This window comes from Gopherus flavomarginatus, chromosome 5 (genome assembly GCF_025201925.1).
Source record: "Gopherus flavomarginatus isolate rGopFla2 chromosome 5, rGopFla2.mat.asm, whole genome shotgun sequence".
NCBI classification, from domain to species: Eukaryota; Metazoa; Chordata; order Testudines; family Testudinidae; genus Gopherus; species Gopherus flavomarginatus.
The window spans coordinates 62,736,886-62,751,781 of NC_066621.1; the positions used below are offsets into that span (position 1 = coordinate 62,736,886).

Below are 14,896 nucleotides of genomic sequence, written 5' to 3' on the forward strand. Positions count from 1 at the left end.
TACTCTGCTAGACACTAAAATCATGGACTGAAACAGACACTGGATTTATGGCTTATTATTATAATCTGTAACACACTAACCCCCTCTCTTTGTCCTATGACTTCAGAGGGGTTAACAGGTCACCCCACCCTGAATGATCCCTTACAATATGTGATAAACTATTTATGCTAAACAAGCTGTTCCATCTTGCATTTTGCTGTGATGCTCAGAGTACCTTTGTCAGACCTCAAGAACAAGCTCTGTGTAGCTTGAAAGCTTGTCTCTCTCTCTCACCCACCTTGTCTCAGCTTGAAATATCTGCAATTATTGACATAAAACCCTTGGCTGCAGCATAAATATGGGATCTGGAGAAGATGGAGCAAGAAAATGATTCAGCGGGTGCTTTTTCATTTGCAGATTAGATGATGCAGGCGGGCATCAATAACTTGTTTAGCTGCAGTGGCTGGATAGTAATCAGGATGGATTTGGAATGAGTGAAACTTTTCTGCTGGGCTAGGGAAAAAAAACAGACAGAGATAATGTTAAATAGGTAAATACATTGTTAGAGGGGAAAAATAAAAGAAAACCATCATTTAAGATTAAAGGAAGTAGGAAAGAAGGATGGTATTAGAGTAAACAAACCAGAGTGCAAAACAAGAGTGAAAGAGAGTGAGTGCCAAAATGTCAGAAAGCTTTTGCTGTTTCCCCCTGAGCTCTAACCTCCTATCCTGTCTCTCCCCCAAGAACACCTTTCTACCAAGGGTCCCAGGCATAACCACCAGACACTACTGAACTAGCCCCATTAATATGTGGACCGGATATTTACCATTGCAAAGGCCTGGTTTTGCTATTTTTACCTGGATTTAACACAGTCTATCCTCTGTGCAGACTGTATTGTAACCAGATTTATGAAGTTGCTTTTACTTTAGGCCTAGTCTGTGCTTTTGTGTGTTCAGTTTCTAAAGGTTGTTAGAAGAGGATAAAATCTGCTTACGCTCCTGGATGTCATAATGTTGTTTCAACTTAATTTGTATATTTAAGATATGTGGATACATTAAACACAACAGTATTCCTGGAATTCTTAACAGATTTTACTTTTAAATAGGAGCACTTTATAGTTTGCAATTGGCTGGGTTCTTCAATTCCCGCCTCTGTCTACCCCTCCACCCTCCCAACCCCACTCCCCACCCCTGCTTCACTGTGTTCCAAGCTTCTGCTGCCTTTAATGGGAGGTTGCTGAGAGGAATACCATGTAGCATTAACTCCTCTCACTATTCCTTGGTGTGAGGGGACTCTGCCAGCATGTGACATAGTGGCAGTGAACTCTCAGGGAAGTAATTTGGTTTTTTTTTTAAAAAAAAGGCATGCTTAATACAAAAGGCAAAGAATCTTGCATATCTTGTTAATTAGCTCTTTTAATAAAGAGTTCCTTGTTTAGTGCAACACATGCCCACCAGAACATGTCCACATGTAATATAATGAGGGCAGTCCTCTCTCCCACTCCATTCTATCCAAACTACTGCTTCTAAAGCTGGGCCGGCTCTAGCCATTTCGCAGCCCCAAGCACGGCGGCATGCTGCGGGGGGTGCTCTGCTGCTCGCCGGTCCTGCAGCTCCGGTGGACCTCCCACAGGCATGCCTGCGGATGCTCCACCAGAGCCACCTGCCGCCCTCCTGGCAATCGGCAGAGTGCCCCTCGCGGCATGCTGCCCCAAGCATGTGCTTGGCATGCTGGGGCCTGGAGCCGGCCCTGTTCTAAAGTCATCTTCCTCTCTAGTTTATATCTGACCCATCAGTCTTCATGTTCAGTGGAAACAACACTTTTAAAAGTCGAGCCTGGGAGCTTAAACTCATAACTCTGCTTGACACTAAAAATCAGGGACTCAATAGAGACACTGGTTTTATGACTTATTAGAACAACATGTAACCCACAAACCCCCTCTTTTTGTCCTACGACTGCAGAGGGGTCAACAGGCCACTCTACCATGAATGGCCCTCACATACAAGGTAGTACATACTGTCATCCCCCACCTGCATCTTTGCCCTCTGTCACCCCAATTTTCTCTTTCCCTTTGTTGCCTTCTTCCCCAGTGTGCATGAGGTTCCGTTCCTGCTCTCTCGTTCTCTGTGTAGCTACAAGGTGAAGCCAACATTCTTTCTGGGATAAGCTGTCCGAAATTAAGTTTACTGCATTTTGTGTATCCCTATGCAAAGGTTAAATACTTTTTTAAAAATAAGCCACTATTTGGACGCTGGGATTTTTCTTTGGCGGTTAATATACCAGCACATGAGTAAGAGAAACAGCGACCACACTAGACATGAACTATGCAATACAAATGGGCTTCTGTGATGTAAACAATTTGGTAAAAGTCAACTATAACATGTGAAGGAGAATGCAAATAAAATAGCTTTAAGGATCGGCTTTGTGGTTAGCACTTATTGGTGAGTGTTGCCCTCTATTGGCAAAAGTCTGCATTTGTTTTAAACACAGCTACTTGCACACCAGCTGCTCAGAGCAACTGGTTAAAAATCAGGCCTAATGATTTTACAGAGCAAAAAATGTCATGTAATAAGTTCCATTACCTTACAATAGTGAGAATTATTTTTTCAGTGGTTCAGCATTAGGACACACTGATGGATGCACATCTGACACAGCACATGAGCCAGTAGGAATAAATCAGTACTCATGGGAGGGAAGGAGGAAGGGCTGAGACAGTAACTGCCCCTCAGTTTACTTTCACCAAGGTCTCTGCCAAGGGTAGGATTTTACTCACCAAAACAACAGCAGGAGGTAGGTGCAGGGTGGAGGTGATTTGGAGGGCAGAAGCAGCAGGGCTCCAGAGAAGAGTTGGAATATGCACTATGTACTCTGTCTGCTTCTTTCAGAATAAAACAATTACAACGTTCTGTACTGGCATTATGACTCTCTTACCATGTTTCAACTAGTTTTATACAATGTCTAGTTTTGTAATAACTCTCTCTATTTGCTTAGGTTGTTAACAATGTCTCTTTCCTATTTCTCTGAAGCACTACAAAGAGCCAATAGTTTCCACTCCTCTACACTGAATAAATACCAGAATTGGAGAAGAAAAATTCAATCTAGTAAGTAAAGGCTTAGAATCAAATTGGATTTTCTATTTGTTCAGTAGCCTTTGGTTGTGTTCCTCTTACTCAAAGGCCTGTTTAGTTACCTTTTATGGTAGGAACTGGATTAAAGTTGTATGTATTTGAGCCTTTCCTAGTAATAAACGAGGAAATGGAGATTTTAAAACCCCAGAAAATATAAAACAGACTCCCATCCTGAGTGATTGTTTCCTAGATAGTGGATTATTCTACTGAACAATGTACTCTGTCATGCTGTACAGTACGTATTATGACTCATTCTTTTGCACTTCCAGTACTCAAAGGATCAGTCATTTAAATTTATGTAGTCTGGACTCTGGACTTAGCTGTATGTATAGTCTAAATGCTTGTGTGAGGGAAGCTCAGTGAGCATTGTACAATCCCCTTTGAAGTTACATAATTACTATTCAAGGCTGTGTTTTGTGTGTGTTGGTCTCCTTAGTCCACAGCCTCTCATGATTTACACAGATGAAGCAGAAAAAGAAGGTTTTAAGGTGTAAGAGGTTTTAAGGCTTCTGGCTCAGAAGCAGTTTGGTGAGACAAGGCTGCGCAGCATCACCTCAGACTAGGGAAGGCCATGATGAATTGACATAGATACAGCTGGGATTTGGAAGTTTGATGTGAGCAGAGCATTGGGAAATGGATAGAAAACCACTGGAGGTGATTGGTGGTGGTGGTGGTGCTATGTTCCTATGGTGTGGCTGCAGCACTCGATCAGAGGATTAGGAAAACCATGGAAGAGGGGTTTGAAGAAGTATTTCAGCATAGACAGGGTGAAGGTAGATAAGAGTAAGTTCTAGCTATAACCCAGAGGTAGCCATAAGGCAGACATACGGAGGAAAGAAATGATGAGGCTGGATGATTGTGTTTCGGATCAGGAATATGCACAAGTGTAAATGTATTTGCTCTTGTCACATTGTTTGTTTTATGGCAGGTGAATCAGTAACAAATTGAATGAAATGAAACAAATGTTAGAGCTCAATCCTGCCAGGAGCTGAGCATCTCCTGGAAGAGCTGAGAGCCTTCAGCTCCCAATTAAATTCACTGTGCAGAGTGCCAGCACAAGGTCTGTGCAATACTCAAGACTCACATGAGCACTATTTTGAAAGCATAAGTAACATATGTCCATTGTGCTAACCTTTCGCACAGGAGAGAATTTCACTCAAACTGGAAGACATTTAGTGAGTGAAACAGGGATAAGGGGTTCTGTCATAACTGATTTTAAGGGATAAGATAAGAACAGCCATACTAGATCACACCAAAGGTCCATCTAGCTCAGTATTGTCTCTTCTGACAGTGGCCAGTGCCAGGTGCTTCAGACAGGGCCGCCCAGAGGGGGGAGCAAGTTGGGCAATTTGCCCCAGGCCCTGGGCCCCGCAGGGGCCCCCATGGGAATATAGTATTCTATAATATTGCAACTTTTCTTATAGAAGGGGCCCCCGAAATTGCTTTGCCCCAGGCCCCCTGAATCCTCTGGGCGGCCCTGGCTTCAGAGGGAATGAACAGAACAGGTAATCATCCAGTGATGGTGTACATTGTTCTGTATTATTGTATGCTCCATCATTCAGATTTTATCTCTTGCTTTTGTTTCTTTGTTATAAGTATTTTATGGAACTTAGTTGTGGGTTTTTGTGGTTTGACTTATTAACTGTCTGTTGTAATGCTTTCCAGCGACAAGTACTTGCAATAACTTGTAATTCTCCAAACAAGAAGATTCCCTCCCCCTACACTTAGGGGTGCAAATACACTGGTGCACTCAACTAGATGGCAGCGGCTCCATGGCTACCTAATTATATCTGTGCTCTTGTTTAGGCTCCCAGTAGGTTCTATACTTTTAAGCACCACCTGGTGAAATTATCCCCAGGCACACAGGTGTAGCATTCCCAGTTAGATGGGAAGCATTGCATATTTTACAGCGTATCCTTTTGATAGCTAGTTAATGTAACCAAAGGAAGGAATAGTGCACCAGCAGAGTAGCAAGGGAGAAGGGTACTACCTTGTCTGCCCCCAAAATAATTTCATTTAAGGGAGTCTGATCCACTGACTTTAATGGAGGTTGGATCAGGCCTGGATTAGATCCCAAGCAGCACTGGTGGCAGGAGGATTAATAATAGAGTAATTCTTCTAGGATCCAGTTCTGAATCAAATGATTCATCTTGTCCTATCAGTTAGTGAGCTTCCCCTTTTCTGCAACTAGTCTGCAGTGTGTGAGGTGTCTTCTGTTACCTGCCTAGATCAATAATATTGGCACTTGAGTTTTGGTCTGTTTTGAGAGGCATCATGACCAAGCTTTAGCAATAATTGTAAATCAGCTTGAGTCCACCTACCTTCCCAAACTACTGAAGGAGACATTCATGCCACAGACAGGAGATCAGTTAGACCTGGATTTTAGTGAGACAAGGTAGGTGAGATAATATGTTTTATTGGACCGACTTCTGTTAGTGAGACCAACTTCTGCTTAAGTGTCAAAGCCTTATCCAGCCATGGGAAAGGGCCTGGCTTCAGTGTGTGATGATGGTAGCACTTTATCTGCTTTTAGCTGAGCCCCTTTCTAGATGTGGAGGTTAGTGCTACCCCTCCCACTAGTACTCGCCTGTTGCCTTCAGAGAATTAATAAAAACAAGTTATAAACTAAGTACAATCCCTGTTTCCCCTTAGAAGTTAGTATCCGGGCCAGTATCCCACTGGCAAACCAGAATGTTTGGCTTGGGATCAGAAACATGCTTTTGAAAATTAGTAAGAAGCTTTCCTAGAAATATTCTTGTGATTCTTACCTCACATGTCTACCAGACAGACTGAAGGATGGATCTATCCCAGGGGTGGGCAAACTTTTAGGCCTGAAGGCCGCATTGGGTTTCGAAAATTGTACGGAGGGCCGGTTAGCGGAGGCTGTGCCTCCCCAAACAGCCAGGCGTGGCCCAGTCCCGACGCCGCCACCTATCCGACCCCTCCTGCTTCTCACCTCTGACTGCCCCCAACCCCCCTGCCCCTGACTGCCCCCCCCCGCCAATCCATCCAACCCCTCCTCTCATTCCTGACTGCCCCCCCCCGGGACCCTGGCCCCAGCCAACCACCCCTTCTCCCTGTCCCCTGATCACCCCTGGAACCCGTGCCCCTGACTGCCCCCTGCTGCCCCATCCAACTCCCCATCTCATTCCTGACTGCCCCCCTCCGGGACCCCTTCCCCCATTCAACCCCTCTGTTCCCTGCCCTCTGACCACTCCGACCAATGCCCCTGCTCTCTATTCCTCCCCACCCCCCGGCATCCCCTTACCACGCTGCCTGGAGCACCAGTGGCTGGCGGCGCTACACCATACCACCCAGCTGGACCCAGCCACGCCACCGTGCAGCACAGAGCACCGGGTCAGGCCAGGCTCTGCAGCGGCAGTGCCCCAGGAGCTCACAGCCCCCCCGCCCAGAGCATTGTGCCGGCAGCAGAGTGAGCTGAGGCTGTGGGAGAGGGAGGATCGCAGGGGAGGGACTGGGGGTTAGCCTCCCAGGCAGCCGATGAGGCCAAGGGTGGGAAGCCAGTACAAATTACTGGGGCCTGGTAGTCTGGAAGGGGGCCCTGGGCCTGGCTTCGTAGGTCCTGTTTAGCCCGTCCTCCCTTGCTGGGGGGGCCTGAAAAAAATTTTTCACCAGGGCCCGAACCCACTCTCAGCCGCCCTGCTCCTGGGGCAGGAGCTCAGGGGCTAGGCAGGAGGGTCCCGTGGACCGAAATTTGCGAACCTCTGATCTATCCTCTCCCCTGTACCCCAGCATCAGATTATAGTTCCAATTAGATAGCTCCAGATATCTAAATATGGGAGTGTTGAAAAAACCTGAACAATAAATAGTAATTAATCTGGCAGTCACTGAAATGTGAACAAGTGGGAACAGCTGGCCCTCATTCATAACCTGCCAAATGTAGAGGAATCTGGTTCTCCACCCATGGAATAGCTCGCAAATCCCAGGAGAGTAAACTCTCAGAATATTTCATGGTTGTGATAGGATAATCCCACCAAACAGGGGAGGTTAACAAATTGAAACATATTCTAGTCCTCCAAAGAAAGATTCATGACAAATGAATCACCAGCCCCTCCAGGGGGAAATTCAACAAGGCAACCATCAGATCTTCAGTGGACCTTTCATTTCACATCCTAGCCCAGCCTTCCATCTGGACAGATACCTTAGTACCTACACTAACTAGAAATACTAAATCCCATTATTGTGAGGGATTCACAAGCTTGTGACAGCTGCCAAGTAGTGACAGGTAGTTGAGGCAGGAAAAAGCTTCCATGTCCTAGGTTGATAAGGAAGTTGGGTCCAACTTCTTAGGGAGTATGGACTGGGGCAGGAGGAAATCTGGCAACATCAGAGATAGGGTTGCCATAACTTTAAATTCAGATATATAAAGCAATTTTTATAAACTGATGGAGGTTATCCAAGACCTACTCCCTTCCTAACACTTCCACATAAGTCCTGGTTACCTTACGACTTGGGACTGTCTTTGAAAAACATCCACAAAGAACTTTTTGGATTTATTCATGTTCTGCATCCATAGTTGACTAAAAAGACTTAAAACAAAAACTGGCCTCGGTTGATCTTTGGTTTAAAAATCACACAAAAGAAAAATGCTTAATCCAGGTTTAAAAAAAGAAAAGGAAAAAAGGCCAGGGGGCATTTCTTAATTCCAGCTCGTTTTCAGCTTGTTCTCAATAAGCGCATTACCTTCTTAATTAAATTTTTGCCTATTAATTTTGCTTTGCTTTATTAAACCCTCCTGTGTACCTCTGGAAGGAGTCTCTAGAGGGAGCTAAAAGTCTTTTGAAAGGAAGCAGTGTGATTTATGAATTTGTCAAAACCTCAAGTATGCTGCTGCAATGAGCAGCAACATACTGTCAGCATATTTTGAGCACAAAATAAAGGCATTTGTCCCTCTCTAGGAGGAACAGTGTGTGACTTCATTTCCTTGTAGAATTTACTAACTGATTACAAGAATTTGTCACTCATCTCGGAAAAATATTAGTCCCCTTTTGACACTTGTTCTCTAACCATACTTTGCTCATAAATTACTTAAAATATATAGTCTAAAAAGCCTATTTCAGATGGCCTCAAAGATCCAATGCAGGGAATTGCCCTTCTAAATCTTAGACTTCTGTCTTTCAGCATTGTGGATTTCCACACTTTTAACGTGTGATGTCTAAATCAACAAATTTCATTTTTACCACCTGAAGAATCTGGCTATATCCTAAGAGTTAAAGGGTCCTAGTTTGAAGGCTACTTGAACATAGTTATATCCACACAGAGTCCACTGAATTCTGGGGGAGTCCAAGTGTAGCTATGTAGGATCCAGGGCCTTAGGGTCTAAGCCTATGACCTGTACTCTGCATTACAGTAGACCCTGTTGAAAGAACTGAATTTCCTCCAGTGCACTGAGCTGTAATACTTACATATGTTAATAAATGCCCCCATGTACTCTAAGCTGCACAGACGTGAATATTTTCTTCATTCATAAGTCTGTTGGCAAACCTAATTCCATATTCTGCTGTTCGACTTCTGTGATCTGAGGATCCATATTTCAATAAACATCTCTTGGGTTGCAGAGAACAAAAACATTTTCCCTCATTACACATTAAATAAAAGGCCCTTTGACAGCTGCTGCTTCCGTCTCCTGCTGTGATTAATTGGCACCTCCAGGAGCAGTGCTCATCCTCTCAGTCAAGGAGGGGAAGAGCTGCCCCTTGATTTGACTGAGCAGAACCAGAGGCTCAGTGAGAAATAGTAGTGTAGTGATGGGTTCTTTAAGTGTCCCGTGAGTATCGGAGGGGAAATGGGCATTCTAAATCTTCTCTTCTACCCAACAAAACATTCTCCCCAGTCATCTGTCCTGTAATTTGTTCCTTGCTGTTGGCAGGTATGAGTTTGTGAAGTTGTACCAAAGGAACCTCACACCACCAGAAGGGTACTTTCAAAGTATCAGAATCATAACAGTCTTTTTCCAAAGAATAAACAAAAGCAACAGCGTTGGATATAAACATTTCAGAAACTTTATCAGCAACATCACAGACACAGGATCAATATGTATGCAGCTGTGATGAACTAAAACAAACGAGGAAATCAGAATTATTTGTATTAAAGTAATGCCTACAGGCCACAATTAGATCAAAGGCTCATGAGTATGAACAGTAAAAGGAAGCCCATGCCCCAGGGAGATTATCATCATTTATTATTTGTTCTGATGGAGGATAGTATATTTTGCAGAGGATTACGGGGAGTATGTTGTGGAAGAAAGAACAAAAGTGCTAGTTTGAGAACTTCAAAAGTGAGCAATGGAGGCTAGCATTATGGGCTGATTGACTATCGAGACATTCACTCCGCCTCCAATGAGAGAGAATAGGGTGGGGATAAGTTGGAAGGGGCCTTGAAAGTAAAGACAAATAGCTTATGTTTGATGTGATGATCTTAATGGAAAACTGATGGATTATCCTGGTCCACATTATACATCCCTTATTTGAAGCTTTGCCCTTATACGGTGTTCTACTGGCTCCCAGCAGTGCTGCTATGTTTAAGATTGCACCAGCATTTGCATTATGCTTTTATTTTATCCAACTATAAAAATACTTTCCAAGCTAAAACGTGGCATGTAATTTCTTAGCACTCTCTCTCTCTCTCTCTCTCTCTCTCTGTGTAATATATCTTTTTTTTTTTTTTTTTTTTTTTTTTGCCAAAAATAGGTTTATTAGGCTGCATTTTGTAGACTTGCAAATATTAAAGTGCACAGTGAGGTTGCTATCCTGCTACTGACTGCATGCAGGCACAAACAACTGGCATACAATTTCTTTCCTCATGTCTAATTTTCCCACACTTGCTGATTCAGGGTCTTAAACAATTCACAATAGCCATTCAGTGTGTTGAACTATTGATTGGCTGATAATAGGGACTGTGGGGTTGTTTTTAGCCTTACCTTCCAACCATACTTCTCAATTCTTCCTCCTTACGATGGACATGCCTCATTTAAGGCATGCATTTTCCTCCACCTCACGGAGCTCTTGTCCTACTTGTTCAAAAGTGACTAGTGATTTTGGGTACCTCAATTTTTAGGGTGCTTCAAGGTGTCGAAGTGCTGATTTTTTTTCAGAAATGTTGAGCCTTTCAGATGTTTTAAGTTGAGCAATGAAGAACTTTTTGAAAATTTAGATACAGAGAGTGTGTATGCTCCTCTGCTCCTACATGCATGTGTATATATACACATGCATAGCGTGGGTATATAAACTTTGCCATTTAGATGCAGTCTTTGGGGAATCTTGGACTTCATCTTACTGCAGTTCTTTAATTGCAAGTTTTATTTAGGTCAAAGTAGTTTGAGCAAAATGTACAATCTTGTTTTCCTTTGGCAGATTTTCCTCTACTGTACAGCAAGAGAGTTGGGCTTCATTCACAGGAGAGCTCTGCCAGATCTCAAAGTGCTCTTGATGATGATGTATCCCAATCAGAGGTATGAAGGAAAACTCTTAGTAAAATAGTGGTAACAAAACAGTTATGTCTTTCTCTCTCTTTAAGACACTTCTATGGCTTCCATTACTGTGCTATCTGAGCACCTCAATCTTTTAAACACTCTTTTTCTCTGAGTACCCCTGCGAGCACCCATTTTACAGGTGGTGAACTGAGGCACAGAGAGGCAAAAGCACCTGAGGGAATGTCTACACAGCATTTTGGATTGAGCCTCCCAGCCTGGGTCGATAGACTCAGTCTAGCAGGGCTTGAGCAAGTGCTCCAAAAACAGCTGTGTAGAAAGTGATTTGAATTGGTAGTTTGGGCTGAAGCTTCGGGTCAGAGTCTGAGTCTATTGATCTGGGCTGGGAGGCTACTCCAAAATGCTGTGTAGATAAAACCTAAGTGATTTGGGCACTTAAGTCAGATTCTTTCAATGGGACTTGGGCGCCTAAATTAGTCACTTATGAAAAATTTGCCATATGCAACTTGCCTGAGGTCATACAGGTAGTTTGTAGTACAGCAGGGACTTGAATCCATGTCTCCCAAGTCCTAGGTTAGTGTCCTAACCACTGGACTATTAGTTAAACATAATTTAAAACAATACTTCACTTCAAGGCTTTGTCATAAGATTTAGAGCCTTCCATATCTATGGCACTAGTTCAAACCCAGTCCAGGACAGCAGGGACAGGAACTGAGCACCTCCTGGAGGCTGATCAGTAAAATGCTTTTGGTGATCCTATTTCAGGTAACAGCAGAAACGTCTCCACATTATAAACCTCTACTGCCATAACTGGTACTAACTGTCATTCTTGTTAGAAGCCTGAGCAGAGTGGATTGAATGGGCATGTTTATTTATTGGCATTTCAAGGGCATTCATCACTGTAATATCTGAGGTCCTCACAAGTGTTATTTTAGCCATCAAAACGCTACTGTGAGTCCAGTAATAATAATTATTGCTCCCATTTTACAGATGGGAAAATGAGGCACAGGAAAGATTAATGACTTGCCCAAACTCACATGGGACTGAGGTGGGAATAGAAACCCAGATCTCTTGACTAACCAGTCCTGTGCCTTAACCACAAGGAACATCTTTCCTCATCAAAGCATGGAGAATGACATTCTTCACTTCTAAAAGGAAACCTCCAGGTTAGGGGTTGGGCACATTGGCTGGACAATGTAGTAATCTTGCAATGGTACTGACTAAATTGCAGGTACAGTGAAGGTTTCAGTATCCAGAACTGTAACTGACACAATTTGTATGTCCATTTAATAGTGTGTAAATCTATCATCTTGCATTTCCCATTTGTTGTTGGGTTAATTCAGTAATTCCTGGCTGCACTATACACAAAACAGTGCAATATTTCTGAAGCAGCCAGATAAGCTGTGCCACAGTGTTCTCTGTTTGCTTTAAACTGTGCATCTGAAATATACAGAAGAAGAGGGTATGTCATCTTTTGTTTATAGTCCTTTAACCTGGAGAGATTCTTTCCAAGAAAAATATTGAAGGAAGGACTACTTAAGAAAGGAAAGCTAGCATCCAATCTCAGTATAGGTTAACTTTAGGCCAATTTAGAGTACCAATTTACAATGCTATTCTCAATCCTAGATTACAAAAATATAGCACTTGGGAAAGGGAAAATAGCAGACAGTATTTCTTCTTACTAGATGGGTTTTTGTGTGTGCATGAGTGTGTGTGTGTGCGCGTGTGCACACATGTACCTGTACACATTCAGCTTTATTTGGGACAGTATATTTTAGCATGATTTATTTTAAAATTCTGCATAAATAAAAATTATTAGCTATATTTTCTACCACTTAAATAACCACTTCATACACTCCATACAGTTGACATCTCACAGCAAACCACCAGAAGTTGCGAGAGGACTTTTCAAACCCTACATCCCAGTGTTTCAAAGAAAGGCAAAAGCCAAAGAGACACCTGAAGAAATCTGCCGATATATGCCCCATCACCCACTTCAGAACAGTACTACTGGATCTCCATTGATGCATTCTGGAAATGTTACTTCAGTTGCTAATGTATATAAGCATAGAGATGAAAATGGTAACAATGAGGAATATAATGTAGGTAACTTGAATGAGAGTGAAGAATGTACCACCAGAACAGGGGCCTTCAACAGAAAAAATATAGATTTGTCCTCTGTATACACAGAAAAAAAAGATGAAAGAAATGCAAGACAGCTGAAAGTACAGCCTGACCTAGAAATAAATGAGATAAAAAAACAGATAAGGAACAAATTAATGCTTGGTGCAGAGCAGCAATCCAAATTACTTGATTTGAACAATGCAGATCTAGGTGGAACAAAACCAGAACATCAAAGCCAAAGAATGCTGGAAATTTCAGAATGGAAGGATGCTGATGGTAATATGGGAAAAAACATATTCAAGCAATCCAGTCCTTCTGTGCCTCTTCCATTTGCAAATGATGCTTTGCCAACTTCATCAGCAGAGACAAAAGATATTCCGAAGAGTCTGGACAGTTCTGTAGAAGAACATCTGTCTAGCCAACCGAAATCACCATTGAGACTAATTGCCAGTGCAATAAAGAGATCCATTCTAGAACCTCTTGTGTCTCATCCAGAAAGCATAAAAAAGAGCCCAGACAGTAAAGCCAATCCTACTTCAGAATACACCTTTTTCAATTCCCCTAATATGTCTGGCTGCTCTGTACATTTAAGGAACAGTAATGGTAATAGAGAACATGACGTGCAGCCACAAGAATCTAATAGTCTGGAACCTAGAAGCTCAGTCACAAACCCACCTAGTCTTTCCTGTAGTCATGAAGAGAAATCTTCATGTGATTCCACAAAGGTATTGTTTCCGGTTTACAGTTTGCACACAGGTCCTTCCAAAGCTGCTGTTAAGCCTGAAAATTCATCTGGTGCAAAGACGGAGGATGTACCCAGACTCCTAGAAAACTTTACTCTTAAAGAAACTTCACAGAGGGCTTCCACTGATGACTTATGTATTTGTAACCAGAAGAACCTTCTTTTTTCATCTCTAAGTCTCAAGAACAAAACTTCTGAGGACATCCTTGGAAATCCTGCACAAATGAATGATATCTGTGCACTCTTTAGTAACTTGAGGAATAAAGTCAATGAAAGGGAAAAGAACAATTCCTTAATGTCATCTGTGTCCTTCATTAACAACCTTTCCCCAGAAAAAGTGCTAAATAATCCTTCCACTGATGAGGACTCAGGTAAATAGGATTGTTCATTTTAAACAATACAATTTTTTAAGTTTAATATACATATGCATTAATTATTGTAAACAATTTCTTTGCCTTTTATTTTTGGTATGTTTATTTTGAAGTTATGCTATTTAAGGAAAATTTAAGAAATGTTAATTTTAATTAAGAATATTGATTAAAACTGGGAAGGTTATTGAAGCATTTAACAGGAGAAAAACGTACTGCTAACCAAGGATCAGAGGTCCAGGCTCAAGTCTGGTTCTCTGCTCCTTTGGGTTCAGACATGACTGTGATAAGCGCAATGTAAATACTGAGATAGAAAGGCAGATGGGATGGAAAATTCTGTAGAGGCTACCTGAGGAGTAATGGTTGCCATGATGTTAAATGTTCTGATGGAAGAGGGAGAAAGTAGGCAACGTTAAAAGCTTAGGAGAGGAGGGAAGAAGACCCCACTGTGGGAAAGAGGGAAGATACCAGTTATTTATAAAAGCAGCAAAGAATCCTGTGGCACCTTATAGACTAACAGACGTTTTGGAGCATGAGCTTTCGTGGGTGAATACCCACTTCCTCAGATGCATGTAATGGAAATATCCAGGGGCAGGTATATATATGTGTGCTAGCAAGCAAGCTAGAGATAACGAGGTCAGTTCAATCAGGGAGGATGAGGCCCTGTTCCAGCAGTTGAGGTGTGAAAACCAAGAGAGGAGAAACTGGTTCTGTAATTGGCAAGCCATTCACAGTCTTTGTTCAATCCTGAGCTGATGGTGTCAAATTTGCAGATGAACTGAAGCTCAGCAGTTTCTTTTTGAAGTCTGGTCCTGAAGTTTTTTTGATGCAGGATGGCCACCTTAAGGTCTGCTATAGTGTGGCCAGGAAGGTTGAAGTGCTCTCCTACAGGTTTCTGTATATTGCCATTCCTAATGTCTGATTTGTGTCCATTTATCCTTTTCCGTAGAGACTGTCCAGTTTGGCCGATGTACATAGCAGAGGGGCATTGCTGGCATACGATGGCGTATATTACATTGGTGGATGTGCAGGTGAATGAACCAGTGATGGTGTGGCTGATCTGGTTAGGTCCTGTGATGGTGTCGCTGGTGTAGATATGTGGGCA

General features: G+C 42.6%; 2 protein-coding genes across 2 annotated transcripts in view; both read left to right on the forward strand.

Moving 5' to 3' along the window:
- The window catches only part of LOC127052384 (F-actin-monooxygenase MICAL2-like), a 31,931-nt gene extending 18,251 nt beyond the window's left edge, over positions 1-13,680 (forward strand). Inside the window, exons 4-7 of the mRNA XM_050955981.1 lie at positions 3,006-3,080; positions 10,481-10,578; positions 12,423-13,560; positions 13,673-13,680. Of these exons, the coding sequence (XP_050811938.1) occupies positions 3,006-3,080; positions 10,481-10,578; positions 12,423-13,560; positions 13,673-13,680 (1,319 nt within the window). The remainder of the gene's footprint in view (positions 1-3,005; positions 3,081-10,480; positions 10,579-12,422; positions 13,561-13,672) is intronic.
- A 27-nt stretch (positions 13,681-13,707) lies between these two features.
- LOC127052015 (F-actin-monooxygenase MICAL2-like) overlaps positions 13,708-14,896 on the forward strand; it is a 30,365-nt gene continuing 29,176 nt past the window's right edge. The window contains exon 1 of the mRNA XM_050955171.1: positions 13,708-13,794. Coding sequence (XP_050811128.1) covers positions 13,719-13,794 — 76 coding nt within the window. The 5' untranslated portion in view covers positions 13,708-13,718. The remainder of the gene's footprint in view (positions 13,795-14,896) is intronic.